The following is a 24,661-nucleotide window of genomic DNA, read 5'->3' as shown; positions in this document are numbered from 1 at the left end:
AATGGGCCGCCAGACAGGGGATACGTGACGTCGCGTCACAAGGCCACGCCCGGGTAGATCCGGCGCCGCTGCTGGTCCCCGCCCTCGCTTCCCCGCACTTCCGACAGCTTCGGGGTGGGGGGGATCGCGGATCTGGGCTCTGCCCCCGACCGGTGCATTATTTCGGGGAGCCTGCAGAGAAGGCGCTTCGTGATTTGAAGACTTGACTTTCTAGTCTGTAAAGGGAGGTTCGTGCCACTTTCCCTCTCCATCGTCTTCAGCCTCTCAAATCCGATTCCTTAAATCCCAGCGCCCATACCAGCGTCTGCAAAGCCTTCCCCGGGCGGTGCGCGACTTCCAGTTCGCGCTCTTTTTACAGACCAGGAGAGGGCGCCCGCCCTTAAAAAACAAAATACAAAGTTTGAAAAAATACGTCAGATTGATAACTTTTTTCTAGATGGTGAGACTTTAGGTAATTTTTTGTGTTTTTCTGTGTTTGATATATTTTTTAAAGGCGTGTAGTGCTAAAAATAACAACATAGATTTCCCTTTTCGAATTCTGTTGTGCGCTTACTCCAGTCAGCCCCCTCATATAACCTGTCTTTCTCCTTGTCACCCTTCCTGGGGTCTCTCCTTATTTCCAGGGACAGAACCTTGACACACAGTGTGTATTCTTTGTTTTCTGAATTAATTATCTGCTCTGACTGCCTTACAGGGATTTAGTGAAACTAACCTTTCCATGGGCCATCTCCTTTCTTAGAGATAATGGCCCCTATACTCCTTCCTGTCTCCACCCGAGATCAGTCTTCTGTGCAGAGCCATGCATTCGACTGCCCGCGGGACATCTCGCTGGAAGTTCCAAAGTACACAAATCGGACATCTATGAAATTCTAGTTACCTTCCTTTTTATTTCACTTTTATTTTTTTCCCTAAAGTTCTGCCTTTATGTAGGTTATGCCTTTATGCCTTATGTAGTTTCTGACCTATGTCGTTTTCCTTCTTTGCTGAAGAATTTCTTTTAGCGTATCTTACAAGTCAGGTCTTCTGGCTGCAAACTCCCTCAATTTTTGTTTGCCTGAAAAAGTGTCACTCCTTCACTTTTGAGAGATAATCTTGTTGGATACAGAAGTCTAGGTTGATGGGCTTTTTTTCCTTCAACATTTTGGACATTTTACTGTGCTCTCTTCTTGCATGGTTTCTGAAGAAGTCCGATGTAATCATTATTTTGGCTGCCCGCATGCGTTGTGGGGTCTTAGTTCCCCAACCAGGGATTGAACCTAACCCTGACAGTGAAAGCACACAGTCCTAATCACTGGACCACCAGGAAATTCCCCCAATGTAATTCTTATCCTTACTCCTCTATAAGATGTACCCACTTCTACTCCTCAGCCTTCGTTCAAGATTTTCTTTTGGTTTTTGATTTTCTGTTCATCCTTCTTGTAAGGACAGAAGTGAGAACTTCTAAGCTCCTTATATGCTACACTGAAAACTGAAAATTATCTTTTATTTTAAATTCTGCTCTTTCTCCTGGCCTCTGTATTTCTGTGCATGATATGTTTCTTTACCCGTGACTCAGAAAACAAGACCATTGCCCTTAAGTTTGTCCTCTTTGTTCTCCAAATCTAATCCCTCACCAAGTCTAATCAATTCTACTTCTAATGGAACCTTCAAACTTACACCGTCTTTTTTTCATGCTCACAGCCTGTATCTTATTTCAGGTTCCCTGTCTCTCACATTGAGAAGACTCTAGTCTCCCCACCTCCAGCCCAACCCCTAATTTCTTTTCCATGTTGCTTTCACCATAAATCTGGTGAAATGCAAAATTGATCACATCATCCCTAATTGAAAGCTCCCCCTTATTTTCAAAAGAAAGTCCAAGCTCCAAAATATGGCAAAAGGATTTTTAATGATCTGAATAAATTTACCTCTTCTAACACATTCCTTCCCAGTTTGCACTTATCATGCACCTATAAGCCAATCCTCTTCAAACTGCTTGCATTTCAAGATATACTGAGTTGTCTCATATTTTGTGCTTTGCACATACTGGATGATTCCTTTGTCCTTGCCTCGTGGACTTGACTTTCATCTTCTGTGGCCCATGTGATGACTACCTCCACAAAACCCCTCATAGTTATCTCCCCAAGCCTCCCTCAGCAACTCTAGTGGATTTCTTTTTAAATTTTTTAAAAAATTTTATTTTTGGCTGTACTGGGTCTTCACTGCTATGCATGCACTTTCTCTAGTTGTGGCGAACAGGGGCTACTCTCTAGTTGTGGTGTTTGAGCTTCTCATTGCCGTAACTTTTCTTGTGGAGTACTGGCTCTAGAGCTCAGGCTTGGTAGTTGTGGTGCATGAGCTTAGTTGCTCCGAGGCATGTGGGATCTTCCTAGATCAGGGATTGAACCTGTGTCTCCTGCATTGGCAGGTGGATTCTTCATATAAAATGTAAGTGGTATTAAATAGGTTTCCCTAGTACTTCTGCTGAGGTACAATCCCAATAAGAGTTTTGCTCAGCTGGTCATTACTCAGTTCTCCCTAAGTACCCAATTATCTCTTCCCAGAGCTGGACTAGTTATCCCTCATGCATTCTTCCCACAAATGCTCCAAAACATAAACCTCCACTGCACTCCTAAGCCTCCAGACGCCCCATCACCCTCCAATTTAGTTCATTTTCCATTCAACAGATATTTAATGAACACCTAGTATGTCACAGGCTATGAATCAGCATGAGTAAGAGAGATAAGGTCCTTGCCCTTCCATTCTACTGGGAGGGGAGCCAGAGGCCTAAGAACAAATTAAGCTGGGACAGTAGGGATTCTGATGCTCACCCCCAGAAAATTAAAGGAGATGATCCCCATAAAGCACCCAGTTTGAGCTTAACTCATAGTAGGAGCTAAGCATATATTCGTTTCTTTCCCTCTAGCTGTTTGGAGAATAGCATTGCCTTCCCATTTTTTTTGTTGTTTTTCTTTTTGAGGATTTCAAGCATTTTTGAGTTCTGATACATGCAGAGGACCAGGGTAAAGTGAATAAATGTGAAGCAAGTTACAAAGTTGTTAGAAATCTTAAGCTCTCACATTTTCCCTCAAGTTCAATAAAAAGAGATACTGATGTATTTCTGGAAACTAATTTAATGAAGTGTATGGAACCACCTTAAATGTGCTCAATCTTGTTTGCATAATAATTCTCACTCTGGAGGTTATCTTAAGGAAATAATTTAAAATGAGCCCAAAGATTTATTTTCTTGTACAAGGATATTTACTACAGCTCTATTTGGAATAGTAAAACTTTTGGAGGGGATGGGAGGGATGGACTGAGATTTGGGGGTTAGCAGATGCAAACTAGTATATATGGAACAGATAGACAACAAAGGCCTAATATATAGCATAGGGAACTATATATTCAATATCCTGTGATAAACTATAATGGGAAAGTATTTTAGAAGAATGTATATATACACATATAATGAATGAGTTTGTTGCATAGTAAAAATTAACACTGTAAATCAACTATACTTCAATTTTTAAAAAATAGAGAAATAGTAAAACTTTGGGAAGGCTTAAATTTCTAGGAATGAGAGATTAATCAAATAAATCACATCATTTTTATTAAAAAACAGTACCACTATTGGAGTTTGCTCCACAAATTCAAGGAACAGTTATGTTACATCTTGCAAATTGTTGCTTTTAAGTGTGTAAGTAGCAAACACTTCTCCTGCAGCTCTGGACTGGACCCTGTTCTGGGTCCTGGGTGTGAACAGACAGATAAGCTCTTAAGGAGCTTACATTTTAGAGAAAAGAGAATTTAATGAACAAACAAGCACACTGATGTTAATAAGTGCTAAGTAGGATACAAAATAAAATAGGGTGATAAGAGACTGGAGGTAACCAACTAATCAGATTGATGGATAGAGAAGAGCTCTATGGGGAGGTGACATCTTTTTTTAATTATTTTTTAATTGAAGGATAATTGCTTTGCAGAATTTTGTTGTTTTCTGTCAAACCTCAACATGAATCAGCCATAGGTATACATATATCCCCTCTCTTTTGAGGGTGGTGACATCTGAGTTGAGACCTGAAGAATGAGGGGCAGCCATGCCATGGGGTAGAGTGTTCCTTTAGAAGGAAGAACAGATGCCAAGGCTTAGGTAGAAGTTTGGTGAATTTGAGAAGCAGAAGGACTGTGGGGCTGAGGCAGCAGGGCCAGGGGCAAGTGGTGGAGTTGAGGTTAGAGAAGCCTGCAAGGCCAAATAGATGAGGGTAGCATTTTGCGTGGTTCCAAGGGTGTTGGGAAAGCATTGGAAGTGTAGCCATAACATAAGCTGCTCCAGCAGCACAGATTTTAAAACTTACCTGCATCTTCTCTCCCTACTGACCCTGGCATGTCTTAGAGCTTTTAGAAAACGACTAGTTGAGTGGGAGGCAATTAATCTTGCTTGCTTCAGAATTCCAGGGACTGGCCTTAAGAATATGGGAGCAGACCAACCCTGGAGTAGAAGACTAAATGCACCTAAACCCTTCTAGATGGTGCTGACCAGAATGCCACATGACCAATTTATTATTATTATTGGAGCTGACTGTGCTCTTCTGCACATAGCCCCCTCTCAAACACCCCTTAAAACCCTTTATCTTGTAACCGGCAACTTGGAGATGGTTTAGGGACATTAGTCCACCATCTTCCCAGATTGATGTCCTCCTGAATAATGCAGCCAGTCCCTTCCCACCAACACGTGTCTCTCGAGTATTGGGTTTCAAGCAGCAAACAAATGAACTTGGGTTCAGTACCAGTCCTGTCTGGTTTTAAGCAGCAGAGTGCCAGGATTTCATTTAGAGCTTAGAAAGCTCACTGGCTGTGTAGAAATTGGATTATTCAGAAACAAGAGTGGAAACTTATCAGGAGGCTATGGCAGTTCCGCAGGGAAAGATCACAGTGACAGCCTAAGTGGAGAGGACAGAGGAGTTGGATATATTTTGGACATAGAACTGATAAGAAACCCTGGTGGGGTGAACCTTGGAGGAGAGAATAGGGAGGAATCAAGGGTGATTTGTAGGTTTTTGGCTGGAACAACTAGATGATCATAGTAACAGTGAGATGGGAAAAACTAGGGAAAGAAGAGTTTGAGGGTGAAATTAAGAACTCTGTGGGGCCATTTTCAGTCTCAGATAAAATACAGGCTGTGGAGCCAGACTGCCCAGGTTCTCATCCTATTCTAGACTGCTCAGTGATTTTTGACAGGTTCCCTTAGCCCTTGACTCGGTTTCTTCATCTGTAGAGGGGGAATTACAATCCAACTACCTTAAGCGGTTGCTGTGAAGATGACAGCCATTCTTATACATAAGTAAAGTCACCCAGTCGTGTCTGACTCTTTGTGACCCCATGGATTGTAACCTACCAGACTCCTCTATCCATGGGATCTTCCAGGCAAGAATACTGGAGTGGGTTGCCATTTCCTTCTTTCCAGGGGATCTTCCCAACCCAGGGATCAAACTTGGGTCTCCTGCACTGCAGGTAGACTCTTTACATCTGAGCCACCAGGAAAGTCATAGGTTAGTACCAAATTCTTCATCAGCAAGTATTCAGTGAGCATTTCTATGCACTAATTTCTAAGCATATAACAAAGACCAAATCAGACAAAAATCACTGCTCTTTTGGAGTTTATATTACAGTTGGGGCAGGGGAGACACAATAAATAAATACATTGTTGAAATACTGAATATGTTGGATGTAGATAGGTGTTACGGAGAAAAATAAAGCAGGAAAAGTGGTCGTGAGAAGAATGGGTTGCAATTTAAAATACTGTGGTCTGGGACTTCCCTGGTGGCTCAGTAGTAAAGAATCTACCTGCCAATGCAGGAGACGTGGGTTACATCCCTGATCCAGAAAGATCCCACATGCCTTGGAGCAGCTAAGCCTGTACACCACAGCTACTGAGCCTGCGGTCTAGAGCCTGGGAGCTGCAACTACTGAAGGCCACGCGCTTAGAGCCAATGCTCCGTAATAAGAGAAGCTACTGCAGTAAGAAGCCCTCCCTCGAACCACAACTAGAGAGTAGTCCGCACAGCAGTGAAGACCTGGCACAGAGAAAAATAAATAAAAAATAAAATTGGGTGGCCAGAAAAGTTTCCATTAAGACAGTGATATTTAAGGACAGACTTCAAAGGAAGGTACCTGCCACCTGGATATCAGGGGAATGATGTGCCAGGCAGGGAAAACTGTCAGCCCGAAGGCCATGATGTCAAGGCTTTGAGAAACAACAAGAAAGGTGACATAGCCATAGCTGTTATTCTGCGAGAGGTGAGGAGCCACTGGGGAGTGTGAGCAGATTGGTAACATAATCTGATTGACATTTCAAAGCATCCCCTGGCTGCCAAGTTGAGAATAGACAGGGAAGGGCAAAGGCTTGCCGGAGAACTGGGGCTTCGATCCAAGTGATGGAGCATGGTGGATTGGACTAGGATGGGGCAGTAGTGGTAGAGAGAATTAGATAATAAACAAATGATACAAAAATTCAATATAAGGACATCACATGGTAACATGTACTCTGGAGAAAAATAACCAGTGGGGATAGCAAACATGGAAGGTGTTGCAATTTTAAAATAGAATGGAAGAGAAGACCAAAAGATGGTGACACGTAAGCGAGTCTTGAAGGAGAAGAGGGAGTGGGCCATGGGGCCACGTGGGAAAGAAGTCTTCAGGCAAAGTGCAGCCCCACAGAGCTCATGGAGCAGAAGTGTGCCTCATACTGTCCAGGTAGGAAGGGGCCAGCGAGCTGGATGGACTGAGCCTGGGGCGGGGAAGGGAGGGAGGGCGGAGTCATAGAGCGCTATAAGGACTTTGATTTGAGGGGATGCAGTGGAAGGCTTTGAGTAGAGGATTGACACAATCTGGTCCACCTGCTCGTTCTGGCTGCTGTGTGAACAGGGTATCAAAGGACAAGAGTCAAAGTGGGGAAATAATTAGGAAGCAAGTGCAACAGTCCAGCTGAGGGAGGAAAGCAGCTTGAGCAGGACGGTGGCTGTAGAGGAGATGAGGAGTGGTCAGAAGCTGAACACCTATGAATGGGAGATAGAGCCAGCAAGATTTGCTGACAGATCCAACGTGGGTTATGAGAGAAAGAAAGGAATCAAGGGTGACTCCAAAAGTTTGGGGCCAAGAAACTGGAAAGATGGAAGTGCCATTTACTGATGTAGGAGAAGCTGCAGGAAGATGTATGCTGGAGGGAGGTCATGAGTCTGACTTCGGACCTGTTATACTTGGGGTGTCTATGAGACAACCACACTGGCCAGTCACATTGTAAAGATATTGAGAAGGCAGTAAATACACAAGTTTGGGGTTCAAGGAACACATACAACTTGGGGAGTCTTTAAAACCTCAAGGCTAGCAGAGCTCACCTTGGCAGAGTGTAGCTGGATGACAGATAGCCTGGGGCAGAGGCCTGAGTCACCCCAGCTGCCAAGTCTGGGCAAAGGCAGAGGTACCAGCTGAAGAGAGTGAGAACAGCAGCCAGAGATCCGAGGGACCAGGAGGGCCCAGTCTACCATCTAGAGTCTACCATCTCTAATCATGATGTTTTCAAAGAATATTTAACTCTGTAGGAATTTATGGGCAGGGTGCCGGGGTGGGTGGTAGCAAGCAGCATGTGAAACAACGTTAAGTTACTTTCTGTACATGGTGGGAGTTGAGGATCATTATTTTCTCCTTTACAATTTTCTGTATTTTCTTAATGCTTAACACTGAACACGTATTACTTTCATAAAAATTCGTTGACAAGGATATTTGAAGATCAATACTGGAAAGTGACTTTTCCTGTTCACAGAGAAGTCCAGCCTATTTCTGCCTCAAACGTGTGCCCATAGAAAAGAATTTAGCTCCTTCTCTCCATTAGGGGGTGCTGTGGAAGGGGCAGTCCCCCTCAGCCCAGGTAACTTCAGAAGGGCTTCAGCCAGTAGAAGCTCCTTGGGGTGTGGGGAGACTGGCCAGGGAAGCACTGGAGGCTGTCCTGATGCCAAGTGGCCTCCATTAAGAACTGTTGAGGGGTGCCGCTGGTGATTTGCCAACCACGTTTCTCAGAACTAGGGGTGTCAGAAATGCCAAGTTGCATCCCCAGGATAGGCCGTGGGCCCACACTCCTTAGCTTGGCATAGACTGACGCATGGACAGAACAGCAGCTTCATTAAAAAATAGTTTATTAGCATCTATGTCTAGCATCTGTGCAAATGAGATCGGCTCCCCCCAGGGCCCGGGTCTCCGCACCTGAGCCCCTGGGGAGCCTCTCTGCCGTAGGCCCTGTCTTGAGGCAGTGTCCTTGCTCATCTGACATCAGTTCCATTGCTCCTGGCCCAGGGCTAAGCCCCACCTCGAGAGGCCATGGGGATGGTCTCCCCTGAGCGACTGTTGCCTCTAGTGCCTGAGAAGGCCCCGCCTCCGGCGGCCGGGGCTACGTCCACCTGGATGACCCCGTGCACCTGGGAGAGCTGTGGGCTATCCAAGCTGGCAATGAGCTGGCGGGGGCCTGGTCTCACAGGGACGAACGTCTGGCGCAGGGTCACTGTCTCGTTGCCCCCAATGTCCCTGTGGGCAGAGATAGGGTCATGGGCCTGGGGTGACAGGGTGTGGAGTGGGGCGTAAGGGCTGATGGGGAAGCTGGAAGGAAGGAGCAGAAGGCGGGGCCCTTCCGGCATTTCTGGGCTCAGCTGGAATCTCTACACCCACGACCTAACCTACTGACGGAGGACAAAGCCTGAACCCCAAGTCCGCCTCCACAAAGCTTGATCAGTGGCTGCCCAGCCAGCTGCCGGAGCTGAAAGTCTCCTCGGCATTCAGAACTCCCTCCCTGCTCTCACAAACATCTGGGCAAAGACCGTGCACAGCCTCCTCCCTCTCCATCGCCAGTGCTCCTGCCCCAACCAGGTCAGCCCCATCCCCTAGTGGGTTTCCAAGATCAAGGAAACTTCACAAGGAGACTTTGGGGTTTGACACAGTGTTGCCAAATACTTCCAGGCTTGCCAAGAAAGAAGGTGGAAGAAAAGGAATTCTCCTCTGCTAGGATCACCTCTTAGGATGTTATCTCAAAAAAAAAAAAAAAAAACCCAAAACAAACAAAACAAAACTGTAGTCCCCCAAAAGACAAACAAACAAAACTGGAGTCCCTCCCAAGAACAGACAATTGGCATCTTTAAATTAAATTGACACACACTCATGTGTGTATGTGAGAGACAGAAATACACATGCTGGTGTACACACACACACACACACACCTCAGTGTCTTTATTTTCTTACACACACACACACACACACACACACACATACACACACCTCAGTGTCTTTATTTTCTTCCTTCCTATGGCCCTCTAGTTCCAGATCACCCCTCCAGGAATTTACAATTTCACCTGCCTTCTAACTGCCTTTCTTGCCTCTCATCTCATTTTCCATTCATTTTTCCAATCACTCAGAGGTGAACTGAGCCTTTCAAGGGCTTGGCTTCCTTGTTGCTTAGGAGATAGATGAAACTGTAGCTCCCTAACCTGACACACAGGCTCACTCTGACTCACCCTGCCTGCCTGCGATCATTGCCCCCACCACCACCACATTCTTCATTCCTTCTGCCCACCAGCCCCAGTGAGCTCCACCCCTCCCCTGAATTCACAGTGTTTTCATGCCTTGCCCCTGGGCTGCCTCCGGACCCACTTCACACCTCCTCTTCAGTGAGGACTCCCTGGAGCATCTCCTACCCTCAGGAAAATGAATCTCACCTTTCTCTGAGCTCCTCCAGCAATCTGTGCGTATGCAGACACATTGACTGTGATTGAGTGTATATTGCAGTTGTTCACACCTGTTAGCATCTGTCCTTTCCTGTCTCTGCCTGAAACCCTTACCTCTGGCCCCTGCTAAACATGAGCCTGCCTTGGGGATCATTTCTGGAGCCAGACTTGTGCAAACACCACAGTCCTTCAAGGGAATGAGCCAACACCCCAACATCAAGGATGAGCTATATCCTTGGGGCAAAACATTTAGCTTGGAGCCTGCTGCCAAGGGACGTCCCTGGACCACTCTGTACTCCTTCTACCCCATTAACTGTGTAGTTTAGAACACGTACCAGTCATCCTCACTTTCTGATGTAAAATAGAAGTGAATATAAAATGAGGGCGTGGGATCAGATGGTCTTGAAGGTGCCTCCAAGCTCTATGAAGGTGAGAAGTAGGAAAGTCTGGAAGATAGAAGTCTATAGCCTACCTGATAGGTTGTCGACTTAATTTCTAGACTTCCTATCAGAATATCCAACTTGAAATTCAGTCTACAGCTTAACGGGTAGGCTACACATACTCTGCATGCATGCTCAGTTGCCTCCGTCATCTCCGACTCTGAGACCCTATGCCCTGAAGCCCGCCAGGCTCCTCTGTCCATGGGATTCTTCAGGCAAGAATACTGGAGTGGGTTGCTATGCCCTCCTCCAGGGGACCTTCCCAACCCAGGGAGAGAACTTGCATCTGCTACAGCTCCTGCACTGCAGGTGGATTCTTTACCGCTGAGTTACAGCGGAAGCCTCAAGCTGTACTTTGCCTGGTAACAAATCTGTGTTTTTAATTTGTGCCTGCTTTTCCATTGATGTGAGGTTAAAGGTTGTTTGGGTTCAGACCAGCCTTCATAAGTCTGTTTACCCATGCTATAACTGAACTGTGGGGCTTCTCCAGTGGCTCAGGGGTAATGAATTTTCCTGCAATGCAGAAGACTCAGGAGACACGGGTTTGATCCCCGGGTCGGGAAGATCCCCTGGAGGAGGGCATGGCAACCCACTCCAGTATTTTTGCCTAGAGAATCCCCATGGAGAGAGGAGCCTGGTGGGCTTCAGTCCATAGGGTCACAGAGTCGGACACAACTGAAGCGACTGAGCGCACACAAATGTGTAATTGAACTGTACTATTTCAGAGCCTAGCCTTCATTTATAAGGTTATTTCCAAGATAAACTGCTCTCTAGGTTCCAACGAGGGATGTCAAGATCTCTCCCTACCCTGATCTTAGTGTCTGGCGAGACCTTGGCTGCACCCTGGTTAGAGAGTTGAAGGCAAACACATCAGCTACTAACGCAGGAATGTGCCCACAACTGAGTGCCAGTCATAAAACAAACTCCCTGACAGGACATCAGAACTTAGACATCCAAATTAGCATTGTCTTTGATGCTAATTTGAGTATTAGCAGCAAATTAGCATTTATGCTCTTGTTTAACCACACTGAACATTTAAAAAAGCTCCTCTCAGATTTTCCTTCACAGCCATTTAAAACCACACACACATTACATGTACCCACTTGGGCGTACACTCACACCTGGCCAAGTCACTGTGTCTCCTTTACAGTCGAGGTTCATTTCTGATTGAAAAGGGCATTATGACCCACCTGGCTCGCTTATTTACTTTATTAATCAGCCTTAGTTCTAAATGACTTGAGGCTGTTTCCCCAAAGTCAAATCCACTCCCTTAGAAGACCACCCTAAGGACATTCTAGAGAACATGATTCAGGCTCTGGGGGAAATCCCCGAGAAGGGTTTGGAACAGACTTCTAGCTTCCCCTGGTGACTGCTTTAGTGGTGACAACAGCCATCTGGAGGAGTAAGCGCTGGAATGTTTATTAAGTGGCCAGTCAGCAGGTGGGGTGGCATGCCTTATGCCATAATGAGGCTCCATACCACAGCCATTGATGTGCAAATGAGAGTGAAGTCATGCCAATTTCGGAATCGCTTGGGTTGGCCAAGAAGTTTGTTCAGGGGTTTTCTCTAAGATGTTAGGGAAAAACCCAAACGAACTTTTTGGCCAGCCAACAATACACCCAAATCAGCAGCTCGGGGCTCTCACCTGTGCTGGAGGCCCCGCCTGGGCTCACAGTAGCTGGAGGAGCCACAGAATGTCAACTGAGGGCCTGCCTCGAGGAACCACCACCCAACCCTCTCATTTACTGGGGGGAGACCGGGCCCCTTCTGTGGCACGACTCTCACACGAGCCCCACAGTTGAAGAGAGGGGCTGAGTCTCCAGTGCTCAGTGTGGGAGGCGCTTGCCTTACTTCCTGGAAGGGGAGAGAATCAAAGATCTGGCAGGGAAGCTGCGGGGAGCCCAGCTCCGGGGACCCCTCAGGACAGGGGAACCTCTGTCTGTCAGCAGCAGGTGAGAGACCCCAGTAGGTAGGTTGTCTGGGAGTTCCAAGCTCCGCTCTCTAAGCTGCCAGAAACCCTTTTAGGGTGACAGGAGGAGAGCGCTCCTTTGAGAGGTGTCCCATCACCCAGGAGCCCAGGATGGGGCAAAGGTCAGAACAGCAGCCTTTTTCAGCTCTGGCCTGTTGGCCAAAGTGGCGGCCACCCCCAGGCAGAGCCTGTGTGTGTGGGGAGAGGGATGGGTAGGGTGGTCAGGGACCCTCTGCTTCCCCACCCAGCCCCTCTGAGAATGCAGTCACTTTCCCTCGGGTGCTCTTTATTGGATGAGGAAAATGCCTGCCCCTGTCACCAGAAAGCTGAGCTTAAAGGTCAGCCTCTGGCCTTCTCTGCTTTCCCTGTTCCTGCATGTGTGAGTCCATGTCAGAGATGGCAGCATGGCCTGGGAACACGGCCTTGGGACTGGCTGGGCACACAGCCTCCCCTGGCTTGGGATCAGGCCCCAGCAGGTGGCATGAGGGCCTGAGGCACAGGGCTCTCTCCTTAGGAACTGCTTGCTGTGGTCGCGGCACCAGCCCAGCAACCAGCTGGAGAGCCTGTGTGAGGTGCTCGCCGTGGCGGAGGAGTGGAGCCTGCCCCTTAGGAGCCGAGACACTCTGGGAGATGTGGCCACCAGCCGCCCCATCTGTAAAGGGGTGGCAGCTACCAGCAGAGCACTGATGCTGTGCCCAGCACCACGCTGAGGGCTTTGCATGCATGGTCTCCTGTGATTCTCAGAGCCAGGTTATTACTGTTATCCCCACTTTACAGGTGAGAAAACTGAGGCACGGAGAAGATCATACATATAGCACACAGCCCATGAGTGATGAAGCTGGGACCTAAAGCGCATCATATGATTATCTCTAATGTACTTTAAAGGGTACTGGGGGTCTCCAAATGAGCTTACATTCCTGAATGTGCCTGCTCAACTCTTGAGTGCTGGGTGAGAGTAGTGACAAATTACTAGTGATCCGTTTGTGAGGTTTCAGCTCCCTAACAAGCCAGCAAGGCAGGTCAGGGACACCGAGGAGCACTGCCTGAAGCAGGCCTTCTTAGCACTGGCTGGGTTGAACTGAGTCAGGAGGTGTTGCTGGCCAGCCCCAAGTGACAGACCTTACTGTCCTGACCTGAGCAGGAGAGGGACAAAGGTGGGACCCATGCATCCAGGAGGCTGGCAAGGGCAGTGGCCGGGGCAGAAGGAGGGGCTGCACTCACCCAACATTGAGGATCTTGGGCCTCTGCAACCCGGAGCCCTCGAGCCGGAAGACGACGTTGGTGAGGGTGACAGGCAGCGGATTCTTGAAGACAATCTGTACTTCGCACTCCTGGCCAACCACGGCTGCTCCCAGTAACTGAGACAGAAAGAGACCCCCATCATCAGAGCCTCAGGCCAAATTGATGGGCCTGGACACTCCCACCAGAGAGGGAGAGAAAGCTCTTTAGAATGAAGACCACCCTGATCCCACATTCCTGCCTCTGGGGGAGGGCTCACCCAAAGCCAGAGAGGAAACTCTAACCTACTCCCCAGCTGAAGCCACCCCAGAGTAAGGGAAATCAGATCTGATTTTCCAGAAAAGGGAACCAAAGTCCAAGAGCCCAGGCTTGTCCCTGACCTCCTCCCACTACTGCTTCTAGCCTAGTGCCCTGCACCTCGCCCTCCAATCCCCCCCTCAGCCCAGCCCGCTGCTCTACCGTGAGACTGAGGTCTGGGGTACGCAGACGGAAGGTGTGCTGCTTGGCCAGCACCTGCCCGTTCTCCTTCACGTGGCCTGAGACGTTGAGCAGCATGGCCCCCTGGTCTACGAGGTGGACCCGGTATTCCTTGTAGGCCACGGGCATGGTCACGCGCTCCGCTGCGGGGAAGAGGCCTAGCGTCACCGAGGCCTGCTTCCCCAGACCCGGCCTCCCCGGGTCTCCATGTCCCCGGCCCTGGGGAACCCAGCCGTGGAGGGGGGTGCTACAGGCTGGGGAAGGGGCACTTACAGGCCCCCGGCGCCAGCACCACCTCCTTCTTGCTCTCCTTGAAGACGGATCCCGTGACGCCGGTGTAGAAGGTAACAGAGAGGTAGAGATGCAGCCTCACGGTGCGGGGGCTGCCGCCGCGGTTGGTCAGCACCACGCAGACCGTCAGGTCCTGCCCCATCACTGCGTCCTGCGCCTCCACCTGCACAGCCACATCCTCCGCCGAGTCCCGGGTGGCGTACACATTGGGTTTGCTGCCGTGCGCGGCCGCGGTCTCCACTGCCTTGCGTTCTGCTTCTGAGCCTGGGGGTTGGGAATCAAGGGTGAGCTTACAGCTGCTGCTGGGTGGGTGGGAAGGCACCCTTGGTGTGGCCAGAGCTGGCCGGGATGGGGAGCTGGTACCTTCTGGGTGCTTATAGGTGTGCGTGATGTCTTCCCGCATGTTGGAGCCGATGGCCTTCGTAATGATGAGTGAGCCGATAGCCTTCTCCTCCACATACACGATCTTGAAGCTGCCGTCATCCTGTCGCTGCCAGTAAACCTTGTCACTGTTCACCTGTGGGGAGGGCGGTCGTGGGGGGTGTGAACCAGGAATGAATGAGCCAGAGGGTCTGAAGGTGGGCCTGACCCCCCCAGCTGCCTTCCCCAGATACTAGGAACTGCAGGGAAGGCTGGATCCAAAGGTTGGGAGCTTCCTGGCAGAGTGAAACTGGGAGACTTTTCTTTTTTTCTTTTTTTTTTTTTTTTTTGAGACTTTTCAAGCTGAGCCAGAAAAGGCCAGACAGCAGGAAAGAAGTTGATCTGGGAGGCTCCTCACGGTGCATTGGGCATTAATAACAGTAATCCCTTGCACTCACTTGCTGACTCCATGACTTATAAAGCAGTTTCATACCCATTATTTCTTTTGATCCTGAGCACAGAAAGCAGAGCAGCCATTATTATGGCTTTTTACAGTTGGGGAAACTAAGATTTGTAGAATGAGTGACCTGCCCAAAGTCACACGGGTAGTTGGTCAGCAGTGGGGCAGGACCGGAGAACCTAGGACCAACGCCAGTGCCCTGGTCTCCCCAGGCTGCCCACGAAGGCACCAGGCGCACAGCCCTCACCTCTGCAAAAATGAAGGGTGTGTCATACTTCATGTAGACCAAGCCATTCTTGATAGACTGCACAGAGCAGGGCCCACAGCAGAAGATGCCTACGGGAGTGAGGGCGCCACAGGGGTGAGAGATCCAAGGAGGCTGAGTGGGACCCCCAGATCCTGGGCCCACCCTTCCAAGCCCACCCAGTGCCCAGTGCCTGGGTTCAGCCCCCACCAGTCCAGATTCTCTCGTGGCTCAGACAGTAAAGAGTCTGTCTGCAATGCAGGAGACTTGGGTTCGATCCCTGGGTCAGGAAGATACCCTGACAACCCACTCCAGTATTCTCGCCTGGAAAATCCCATGGACGGAGGAGCCCGGCAGGCTACAGTCCATGGGGTCACAAAGAGTCGGACACGACTGACCGATTTCACTTCACAGTCCAGCTCAGGGAGGGCAAACAAACGGGAGAGCAGTCCTGTTTTGCTTCAGTCATGGTGGGGGTGAGGCAGGCGGGGACAACTGTGGGGACAAGCCTGCCTTGTTAACCAAATTGCTGGCACACTTCCTCCACTGGCTGAAGCTGGATGTCAGCTGTCTGTGACTCCCAGAGGTCAAGACCCCACCCCACCTACCCCATCCTACATCAGAACAAACCCAGAACCCCTTATGGCTCTGCTTGCCAGCTGGGAGAGCGATGACATCACAGTCACCATTCCAGAAAGATCCAGAACCACCCTCAGTTCTACAGCCCACGGTATCCTCTCTGTGGGGAGGTGACAGGGGAGCTGGTAGGAAACAGTGTCTGTCTTCAACGTGCTCCGGAGGGCTTTCTGGAGGACATAGGCTGATAGAGAGGAGGCGTGGCTGAGAGGACACAGAACAGGAAGTGAGGGATGTCCAACGGGAGAGAATCTTAGAAAATACCTCGAACTAGGGTCTCCTTTTACAGATGGGGAAACAGGCTCAGCAAGGCAAAGTGAATGCCAGGAGACACAAGACAGCCGGACACAGACTGGAAGGAGCTAATCCTTACTAAGTAGCTACTAAGCTCCAGCCATGCTGCTAGTCTAATATGCTTTCTCATTTGATCCTCCCAATCACCCTATAAGGTATACATCATCCCCATATTACAAACAAGAACACCAGAGCCCAAAGGTGCAAGGAACTGGCCTAAGATGACATATCTAAGAAGTGATCAAGCTAGAATCAAGCCCCGGCCTGGCTGGCCTCAGAATCCCTGCCTGCCACCTAGCCCACCTACTTCCTAGAGCTTGGACTGGAACTCAGGTCTCCTGGTGTCCTGTGACAGGCTGTTTAAATATAACAGGCATCTCTGGGGTTGTAAAACTCAGGGGGTACTATTTACAGAGATGATTGAGAGGGAGGGGTCTGGTCAGAGACCAGAAGAGGAGGTAGGCTAGGGGAAGGCTATCTGACTCAGGGTGAGGAAGGGAGAAGCAGGAGGCGGGGAGGGAAGAAGCAGCTGGAGGGGCAGGTGGGGGCCGCCTGGGGCCAGATTATTAAGTGGGAAGGGTGTGGGGACCTGGTTGAGATCTAATTTTGTTTTTGACCACACCTCACCAGGCAAAACTTCCCCCACCAGGGACTGAACCTGTGGCCCTGGCAGCGGAAGTGTGGCGTCTTAACCACTGGACCACCAGGAAGGTCTGGAGAGATCTTATTTTTGCAGAAATGTGCATTGCGGAAAAGAGACTAGTAGGTTATGTCATCAGTGATTATTTCTTAGGCCGGACTGGGTTATAGAAGCTGTTATCTCCTTTGAACCTACCTGAACCCTAATTTTTTCCCTCCATACCATACATATAACTCAGTGGAGCAATAAGAGGAACTTGGTAAAAGCAAGACTATGTGTCAAAAGAAAGGAAGTCAGGGGCTGGGTTCACTCTGCTGCTGACCTAACACTGTGCCCCAGAGAAAGACTCTAACCCAGCCAATCTGCAACATCACCAGGGGAACTTTCAAAAACACAGATTTCTGGAATCTATTCCCGGAATTCAGGCCTAGAAATTTCCTTGAAACAAAACTGAAACCACCTGAGAAAGAATAGGAAATTTTACAATTTATGTTATCCAATTCTGTACATTTTTTTTCTTCTAAGCATGTTTTACTTAAAACAGTGCTTAGTCACTCAGTTGTGTTCGACTTATTACGACCCCATGGACTGTAGCCCACCAGGCTCCTCTGTCTGTGGAATTCTCCAGGCAAGAATACTGGAGTGGGTTGCCATGCCCTCCTCCAGGGTCTCTTCCCGAGCCAAGGATCGAACCTGCATCTCCTGCATTGGCAGGCGAATTCTTTACTACTGAGTCACCTGGGAAGCTCTTTACTTAAAATAGTGACTTTTTAAACTATAAAAAAATATATATAAATAAAAACGTCTTCCAATTAATTACCTCCAGGACACGTAAATAAAAATGTTAAGTGGGAAAAGTGGATTTGTCGGGTGAGGGAAACCTCTCACTGAATTCTCTCAAATCTTTGGACTTATGAACCATTTGGGTGTAATAACCATGATAAATAAATAAAATTTGGGCACATAATTATGCAGAAAGTTGAAAATAAATGAAGGGTCACATGGTGATTGCCCTCATGAGTCCGTCTGAAGTACTGTTGTGCTAAGGACCTGACTCCAAGGCCCCGTCCAGGACACTGGTGTTTGCTCCCCTCATTGGGGACACAGGGAGGGGTCCCCAGTGGGGTCTGGGCGCCAGGCAGGGGCCCTGCTCACCACTGCTGGTCTCCTGGGGTGTGGCGTCCACAACCTGCCACCCATCGAAGCCTGAGGGCAGATCTGGCCTCTTCATCCAACAGTCGTTCCACACGTGGAAGTTCCTGGATGAAGGTAGATGGAGGGCTCGGTGAGCTGCCTACCTGGGGCCTCCCCAGCCTCTCCTGCTCTCGGCATCCAGGCCTCGGGTCTCCGGTCATCAGCAGGGACAGGCAGCCCAGCCCGGCCCCAGCCTCACCAGACAGAATCGTGGTTCAGGTGCTCCAGGGGCTTCATGTTCTCGTCAAAGTAGATGTCCATGGTGAGGGAAGTGTCTGTGTCGTGTGCGGAGTTGAAGTTGGTGACAGTACGGGTGGCCAGGCCCAGGCAGCGCAGCACTGTGGGGGGGAGGGTGCAGACTTGGGGTTCAGGGCCCAGGGCCAGGGCAGCGGTAGGGGGGCAGGTGAGGCATGAGGTCAGGAATAGCAAGGGGACACGGGCAACTGGGGTTGCCGAGCTGGGGCAGGGGTCACTAGGGTCAAGTTCACCGAGCCAGGGAGTGTTGGGGGTTAGGGGAAGCCAGGCCACCTGCCTGGCTTTGTGCCTGTCTGTCCCTTCTCCCTCCTCTCCTCCAGGCCTTTCTGGGTTGTTAACACTAATTAATGATAATTAAGGCCAGCCTGCCAGCCACCCCCGCCTGTCCCTGCACTGTAGCCACAACTGGGCTGGGCTCACGAAGGTGGAGCCTAGCTTCCTTCCATCCTCCGTGTAGGGCCCAGGCAGTTCCCGTCCCATCCCTCCACTACCTGTGGTGGTCACACCGGCGAAGACCCAGCACTGGCCAAAAGGGACAGAGTTGCCGGTGCGTAGGTAGCTGAGAAGGATCTCCACGCTGCCCACCCACGCTGATGGGTTGGTGCCGCGGGAATAATCTCCAGACCAGTTCCCAATCAGGACCCCATTGTCATCCAAGGAGTTCACCTGTCCAGGACAGGATGGGGTGGGGCAGAGTTGGGGGAGAGGCTTAGGACCTGCCAAGTGGCCCCCAGCCTAGCCCCTGGCCCTGCAACCATCCCTGACCCCTAACCGCTCAGGATTCGGAGGCAGCCTGAGTCCAGCCTGCCCCTCCCACAGCCCTCTGCCCCCCCATCCTGGTCTGACACAGGAATGTGAACCCTGGGTGTGCCAAGTTTAGGGTTTGGCCCTACATTCCACTAGAGCTGGAACAGGAGCCAGGAAGGGGAGGGTTAGGGGGCAGGTTGGGAGGGGAGATGAGTGAGATTCCTTCCCACCGTACCTTTTGCAAGGGCTGGGGTCCTGGAAGAATCAGAAAGGGTAGGAGTGGGGGTGGGAGACAGCAGGCAGAGACTCAGTAGGGCTCAGAGACGCAAGGGAGCTCACCATGGCAGAGATGACCCGGGAGACACTGATGGGGTCCCCGCGGCCTCCATAGGGCATGCCCCGCCGGTCCAGGATGTACAGGCAGGCGTCCAGCACCCCGTGGTCAAACTGGGGGGAGCCAGGGCAGAGGTGACCCTTAGGCTAGCACCTGCACCCCCACCCCGCCTCACCTGCCTCTAGCGCCCCCGAGTGCACAAGGCCCCAGCCAACCATACCTGGCCATAGTTCCAGGTCCGCTCGCCAATCTGCGCTTCTGTCCCATAGTAAATTCGCCCCGACTCATTAAGTACGTACTCCTGCCGCCAGTCCTCATGGTCCACATACACGATGTCCTCTGTGTCCCCAAAACACACATGCCTGGTCCCCTTCAGCCCTCTCCCTGGGTCCCACCTGCCCCTTGGCTGCTTCTGCAGGGCTCATGACAGCAGGGGAAGAGCAGGGATGCCTCTAGCCTGACAGCACTGCTTCCAGGAAGGATGGAGCAAACAGGATAGGGATAATGGGAGAAGGGTGGCTGTCACCAGGACCCTTCACCAGGAGAGGAGATGCGGCTCTGTGACCTTGGGCTGGTCACTTCTCTACGTCCTGCATTGAGGTCCCCTCACCTGGACACTGGGAGGCTGGCTTCTCCTAGGGCTAGGCACCCAGGCACGAAGCCAGATCTAGTAAAGGAAGTCCTACCTGCCCTCCCCTCCTGTCCACATTTTGCTCCAGCAACTCACCTGGGCACCAGGGATTAAAGAGGATATAGATCTCGTTGCGGGGGTCGAAGGGCAATTGGAACTCTCCAGCTTTGCAGCGTGTGCGGATGGTGAACTGGAACTTGCCGATGATGGCGTTGGGGGAGGTGTGGACCCGTAGGTTCAGATTCTGCCCACTGGACTTGGTCACCTGGGCTTTCCAGCCTCCACTGCCCCCCTTGCCCACTGGGATGATCACATGGGTGCCCTTGCCCACCTCGGGATTGTTTCCTGCCGTGGGGGAAACACTGATTAGCTGCTGCAGCCCACTTGAAGCAGGGGGATGGAGCCCTGGACTTCTCTCAGCCCCACCCAGGATGTGTGTCCCGAGTTGGACAATTGCCTGGGCCAGATTGAGAACAGCTCTGTCCCCACCCGATGCGTGCCCACATGTCAGGGCAGAGCTCCAGTCCAACATCCCAAACCTGTTCCTGCCGCACTTAACTTGGAGGTGAGTAGAAGAGACCAGGTCACCGTCACCCTCTGCCTGCCTGACCATCCCAGTACCTGGGCTGGAGGAGCAGAGCCGCCCTGTCTGGGTCTAGGTGTCCCTGCCCCACATGAAAGTGCAGTTCCTGTCCTGAAAGTCTGCCTGCTCTCTGGGGCTGCAGCTTCCAGAGCCCAGGGCATCCCTGCTGGAGGTGGTAAGGGTACCTGGGAAATTAGAGGCTGGGGTGGGCAAGGCTAGGCCCTAATCAAAGGGTACCAGGAGTCACCCGCCCCCGGCGGCAGCATAATCACCAGCCTAGGCAGTCAGTGGCCACCAAGGAATACAATGAGGGAGGCACCGGCCCTGGGTCATGGGTACAGAGAGACAGATTGGACAAGAGTGAAGTCACATCCTGGGGAAGGAGGGCAGATCCAGAAAGAAAGATACACAAAAGCAGCAACACTGGAGAGGATGCGGTAGTAAGGATCCAAAGGAAAAGTATCTTGAGACAAATGCTCTGGGAGGCTTGGAGAGGGTGAGCTTAGGAAATGAAAACAGGGAAGCCAAGACCCTCCCTCTGGGGGACATACTTACATGATTACACCTGCCTTAGCTGGCAGGGGCGAGGAGTGGGGTAAGGGAGGAGCCTAAAGACACCCCTGTGACCCTAATACCAGGGCTGGGAGCCCTGCTAACCAGCCCCCTATCCCTACTCCACCCTACCTGGGGTCTTCACCACTACCATCCCCATCCCCCATTGCAGCCTCCACTGACCGATGCACAGCTCCAGGGTGACATGATCGGAGGACTCATAGGGACGAGACAGGAAGAGGACCATATGGAAAGGCTGCCCACGGCGGAGAATCAGCTCATCGTACTCGAACTCGTCCGTGTGGTGCTCTCGGCGGTTCTGGTCTGAGCGTGAACTCAGCAGATCCACACCAGTCACCACCAGCATTCCCTCTGCAAAACCACAGCTCCGGCTCAGTAAAGCTTCACGGGGAGTCCAGGGTCCCCCCCCACAACTAGCCTCCCAGGCCCCCAGAGATGTCAGAATGAGCCTCAGGCCCCATTAAGGCATTTTGGCTCTCAGATAGCATGGCCAGGTGGGCCTCACCCCGGATGGTGCCATCTCCAGCTGCGTTCACAGCGCTGCCCCGGGAGCCAGGCCGGCGGGAGTCTGAGCCCCGGGAGTCGGGTCTTCGGCTCCCGGAGCCAGACCCGCGGGAGTCTGAGCCCCGGGAGTCGGGTCTTCGGCTCCCGGAGCCAGACCCGCGGGAGTCTGAGCCCCGGGAGTCGGGTCTTCGGCTCCTGGAGCCAGACCCGCGGGAGTCTGAGCCCCGGGAGTCGGGTCTTCGGCTCCTGGAGCCAGACCCTCCAGCTCCCCGGTCTCCACGGCGTTCAGGGCCCCAGTCATCGTCTTCTGTGTTCCGGCAAGAGCAGCAGCCACAGCAGCGAGCCCAGAAGGAACGGCCCCCACGGCGAGACCGTCTGTCTGGCTCTGGTTCCGGCTCTGGAGAAGGTGTGGTGGGGGGCTGCCAGGGGTTTCCGCCCCAGCGGCCCATATCCGAGCGAGGACCACCTGTGTGGAAGAGGCAGGGAGGCTCTGATCACTCAGACCTCCTTTACCCCCACAGGATGCTCCAGTCAGCTCACCCAGAAACCCTTCATCCAGAGGGCTGATTCGGTCCCAGCCAGATGACAGATGATCTGCCCCTGACCCTGAGATTCTCTCAGATCCACCCAGAGACCTTCCCCAAAGACTCCTCTAAGACTCACGTAGAGAAACTTCCCACATTAGAGAGACGAGTCTTTTCCCCCTCTCACCCTCACACGGACATCCTCAAAAGCAGATGCGCAATCCAGAAACCTGCTCCAGGACTCATCCCAGGAAACGAGTGCACGCTTGTCACAGCCTCGAGAGGCGGCAGCGCAGACCATCCTGAGCCTGCTCCCCCTGCCAGCTCCTCAGTCTAGAGATCCAAGGCTGACAGCCTCAAGGACCCATTGCTTAGAAGGAACCCCCCACCCACTGCTCCCTGCATTAGACAGAAGAGCGACATTCACCACTGGGGGTCCTGGCATTTCCCCACGTCGTCAGGTCAAACAGCCGTGAGGAGTTGCTGGGAGGGGTCGGGGGCGGAGGTGCCTGAAGTCAGGCTTCCTCGGCAGGGTATCTCCGCCGGGAGCCTCGCTGGGGCGGACAGGCTCTGGCTGGCCCGCACTCCACCTTCTTGGGACCCGACCTCGGCCCCCAGACAGCATCGCTGGGGTTCAGCATCGCAGTGCACCGTCGGAGCCCCTCACCTGATGAAGGTGTTGGCGACGGCATCTCTGAGTCCCGCGGCGGAGGTGGAACAGGTCGGGACCGATGGGACTGGACGGACTCCGCCGCACGAATGGAAGGCGTGGGGAGGGCCGGTAAGTGGTTTTTAAGGGTGGAGGGCGGGGCCGAGCTTCTGGAAGAAGGGGAAGGAAGGTTGCTTCGGTCCCCACTTGGGGGAGGAGGTCCAGCGTCTGGGGGCCGGGAAATGACGCTGGGCCACACCCTCTTTTCCCTTTCGAGGAACCAGGGACCGACGTGTAGGGAGTGGGCGCGGTTGGAGTCTGTGAGGGCTCAAGTTGGAGATTCGGTGAGACCACCTGTCTGACGGATGCTGCCTGCCAAACTGGGTGCCTCAGAAGCACCTTCTCGGTGGAGAAGCTCAGAGGGCAACGGGGCAGGGAGCCCCTTCCACCCACACCTCTATCCAGCAGACTTGCTCTTCTCAAGCTCAGGCTGCCTGCCTGTCTCTGAAACTGCCCATGGGCTGGCTCTAGGACTCATCCAGCCCAGGGAGGTCCCTGGATCCCAAGTTGTTACAGACTGGTGACGTCAGCACCTGGCCCTCAGACTGGCTCCACCAGCCAGCCCTGGACCTGCCGGCTCTACCAGATCCTCTGACCCTGCCATCCACCTGTTCCTCCTTCTTCCTCTGGCTCTGCCAAGCCCCCAGTATGAGTGAGAGCTGCTCCCTGGGTCCCTCCACCTTTGGGATTAGGAAGGTCAGAGTGGAAGCTATCTTGTTTTCTAATCCTCACCCTTCCCCAACCCCCCAGGGGTTTGGAGGTGACTTTGGTCTTTGCTCTGAGGCTCAGGGGGGAATGAAGTCTCTCTCCACAGGCTGCAGAGTACCCCCTTCTTCCACTGAGACAAATGTCTGGTGAGCTGGAGGCCGGGGTTCTCAACTTGGAATTCTTCCTAGGAATCCTGACCAACCGGCTGCAGCCACCTGCCCAATTCCATCCCAACCCTGGGAGAAACACCACAGAGGCCACCGAGAGAACCCCAAGGCAAAGAGGAGGTCAGGCATCTTCTGGAAGGTTGGGACCCTGTTCTTGGGTTCTCTTCTCTCCATCCTGCCATTGTCCCAGCTCTGCCCATGGGACACTGAACAGAAGACAGTAAAAACAGGGAGGGTAAGGAGATACAAGGAAGCTGCCTGGAGGAGAGGCTGAGTTTGGTGATGCATGGGACAGGGAGGTGCCTTGGGGAGTGGGGACAGAGGCTCCAGGACCTGGCAGAGCCCTCCACACCCCCACGACCTTTTCCTGTCCAAGTCGAAGCTCCAGACCTGGCAGGGGGTGTCTAACCCCACCTCCAGCACATTCAAGAGCAGAAATCACACTAGCAGAAATCAAATTTCCAGGCAGGTATCAGGCAGGTCAGCCAAAGGGCTTCATGGAAGGCTGTTTGTGTTATCACTCTGGATACGGAAAGGGCAGGGAGGGCCCTGAGAGTCCAGTGTGTGTACATGTAGGCCCAGGTATTTTCTCAGGGAAACAGGAAAATGCCTTGTCACATTCTCTCCCTCTTGTTTCAATCAATCTTTCTGTTTCCCCACCCAGCCAGGTTTGAGTCAGGGCCCTCACCCCTGAGCCACTCCCCTTTCCTCCCGGGAGGCTCAAGTGCCCTAGGGCTTTCAGAGTCAGGACAAGGTACTTGTGTGTGTTGGAGGGGGGACCCTGGGAAAAGACACCATCTCAGTACTTCAGGAGCTAAGGCCAGGTTCTGCCCAATCCAGAAGCAAGAACATGAATCTAGAATCCCAGACCAAGTTGCAGAGACAGCTTGGCTCCAGCACTTGAGCTCAGCAACCTTGGGTGCGTCTGAACATTAGTTTCCT

At 51.9% G+C, this 24,661-nt stretch overlaps 1 protein-coding gene across 1 annotated transcript; it reads right to left on the bottom strand.

Annotated features, from left to right (window-relative positions):
• Positions 1-8,148: 8,148 nt before the first annotated feature.
• On the bottom strand, positions 8,149-23,321 carry TGM1 (transglutaminase 1). The gene is made up of 15 exons (XM_043471051.1): positions 22,803-23,321; positions 21,613-22,077; positions 21,270-21,458; positions 20,048-20,296; positions 19,541-19,659; positions 19,326-19,433; positions 18,731-18,905; positions 18,184-18,322; positions 17,946-18,049; positions 15,224-15,312; positions 14,520-14,673; positions 14,139-14,420; positions 13,848-14,008; positions 13,371-13,507; positions 8,149-8,550 (listed from the first exon to the last, which is right to left on the bottom strand). The coding sequence occupies exons 1-15, from the start codon at positions 22,825-22,827 to the stop codon at positions 8,325-8,327; spliced, it is 2,622 nt and encodes an 873-aa protein (XP_043326986.1). The 5' UTR covers positions 22,828-23,321; the 3' UTR covers positions 8,149-8,324.
• Between the last annotated feature and the right edge of the window lie 1,340 nt (positions 23,322-24,661).

This window comes from Cervus canadensis, chromosome 6, assembly GCF_019320065.1.
Source record: "Cervus canadensis isolate Bull #8, Minnesota chromosome 6, ASM1932006v1, whole genome shotgun sequence".
In the NCBI taxonomy this organism is placed as follows: domain Eukaryota; kingdom Metazoa; phylum Chordata; class Mammalia; order Artiodactyla; family Cervidae; genus Cervus; species Cervus canadensis.
This window is presented reverse-complemented; position numbering and strand designations above follow the sequence as displayed.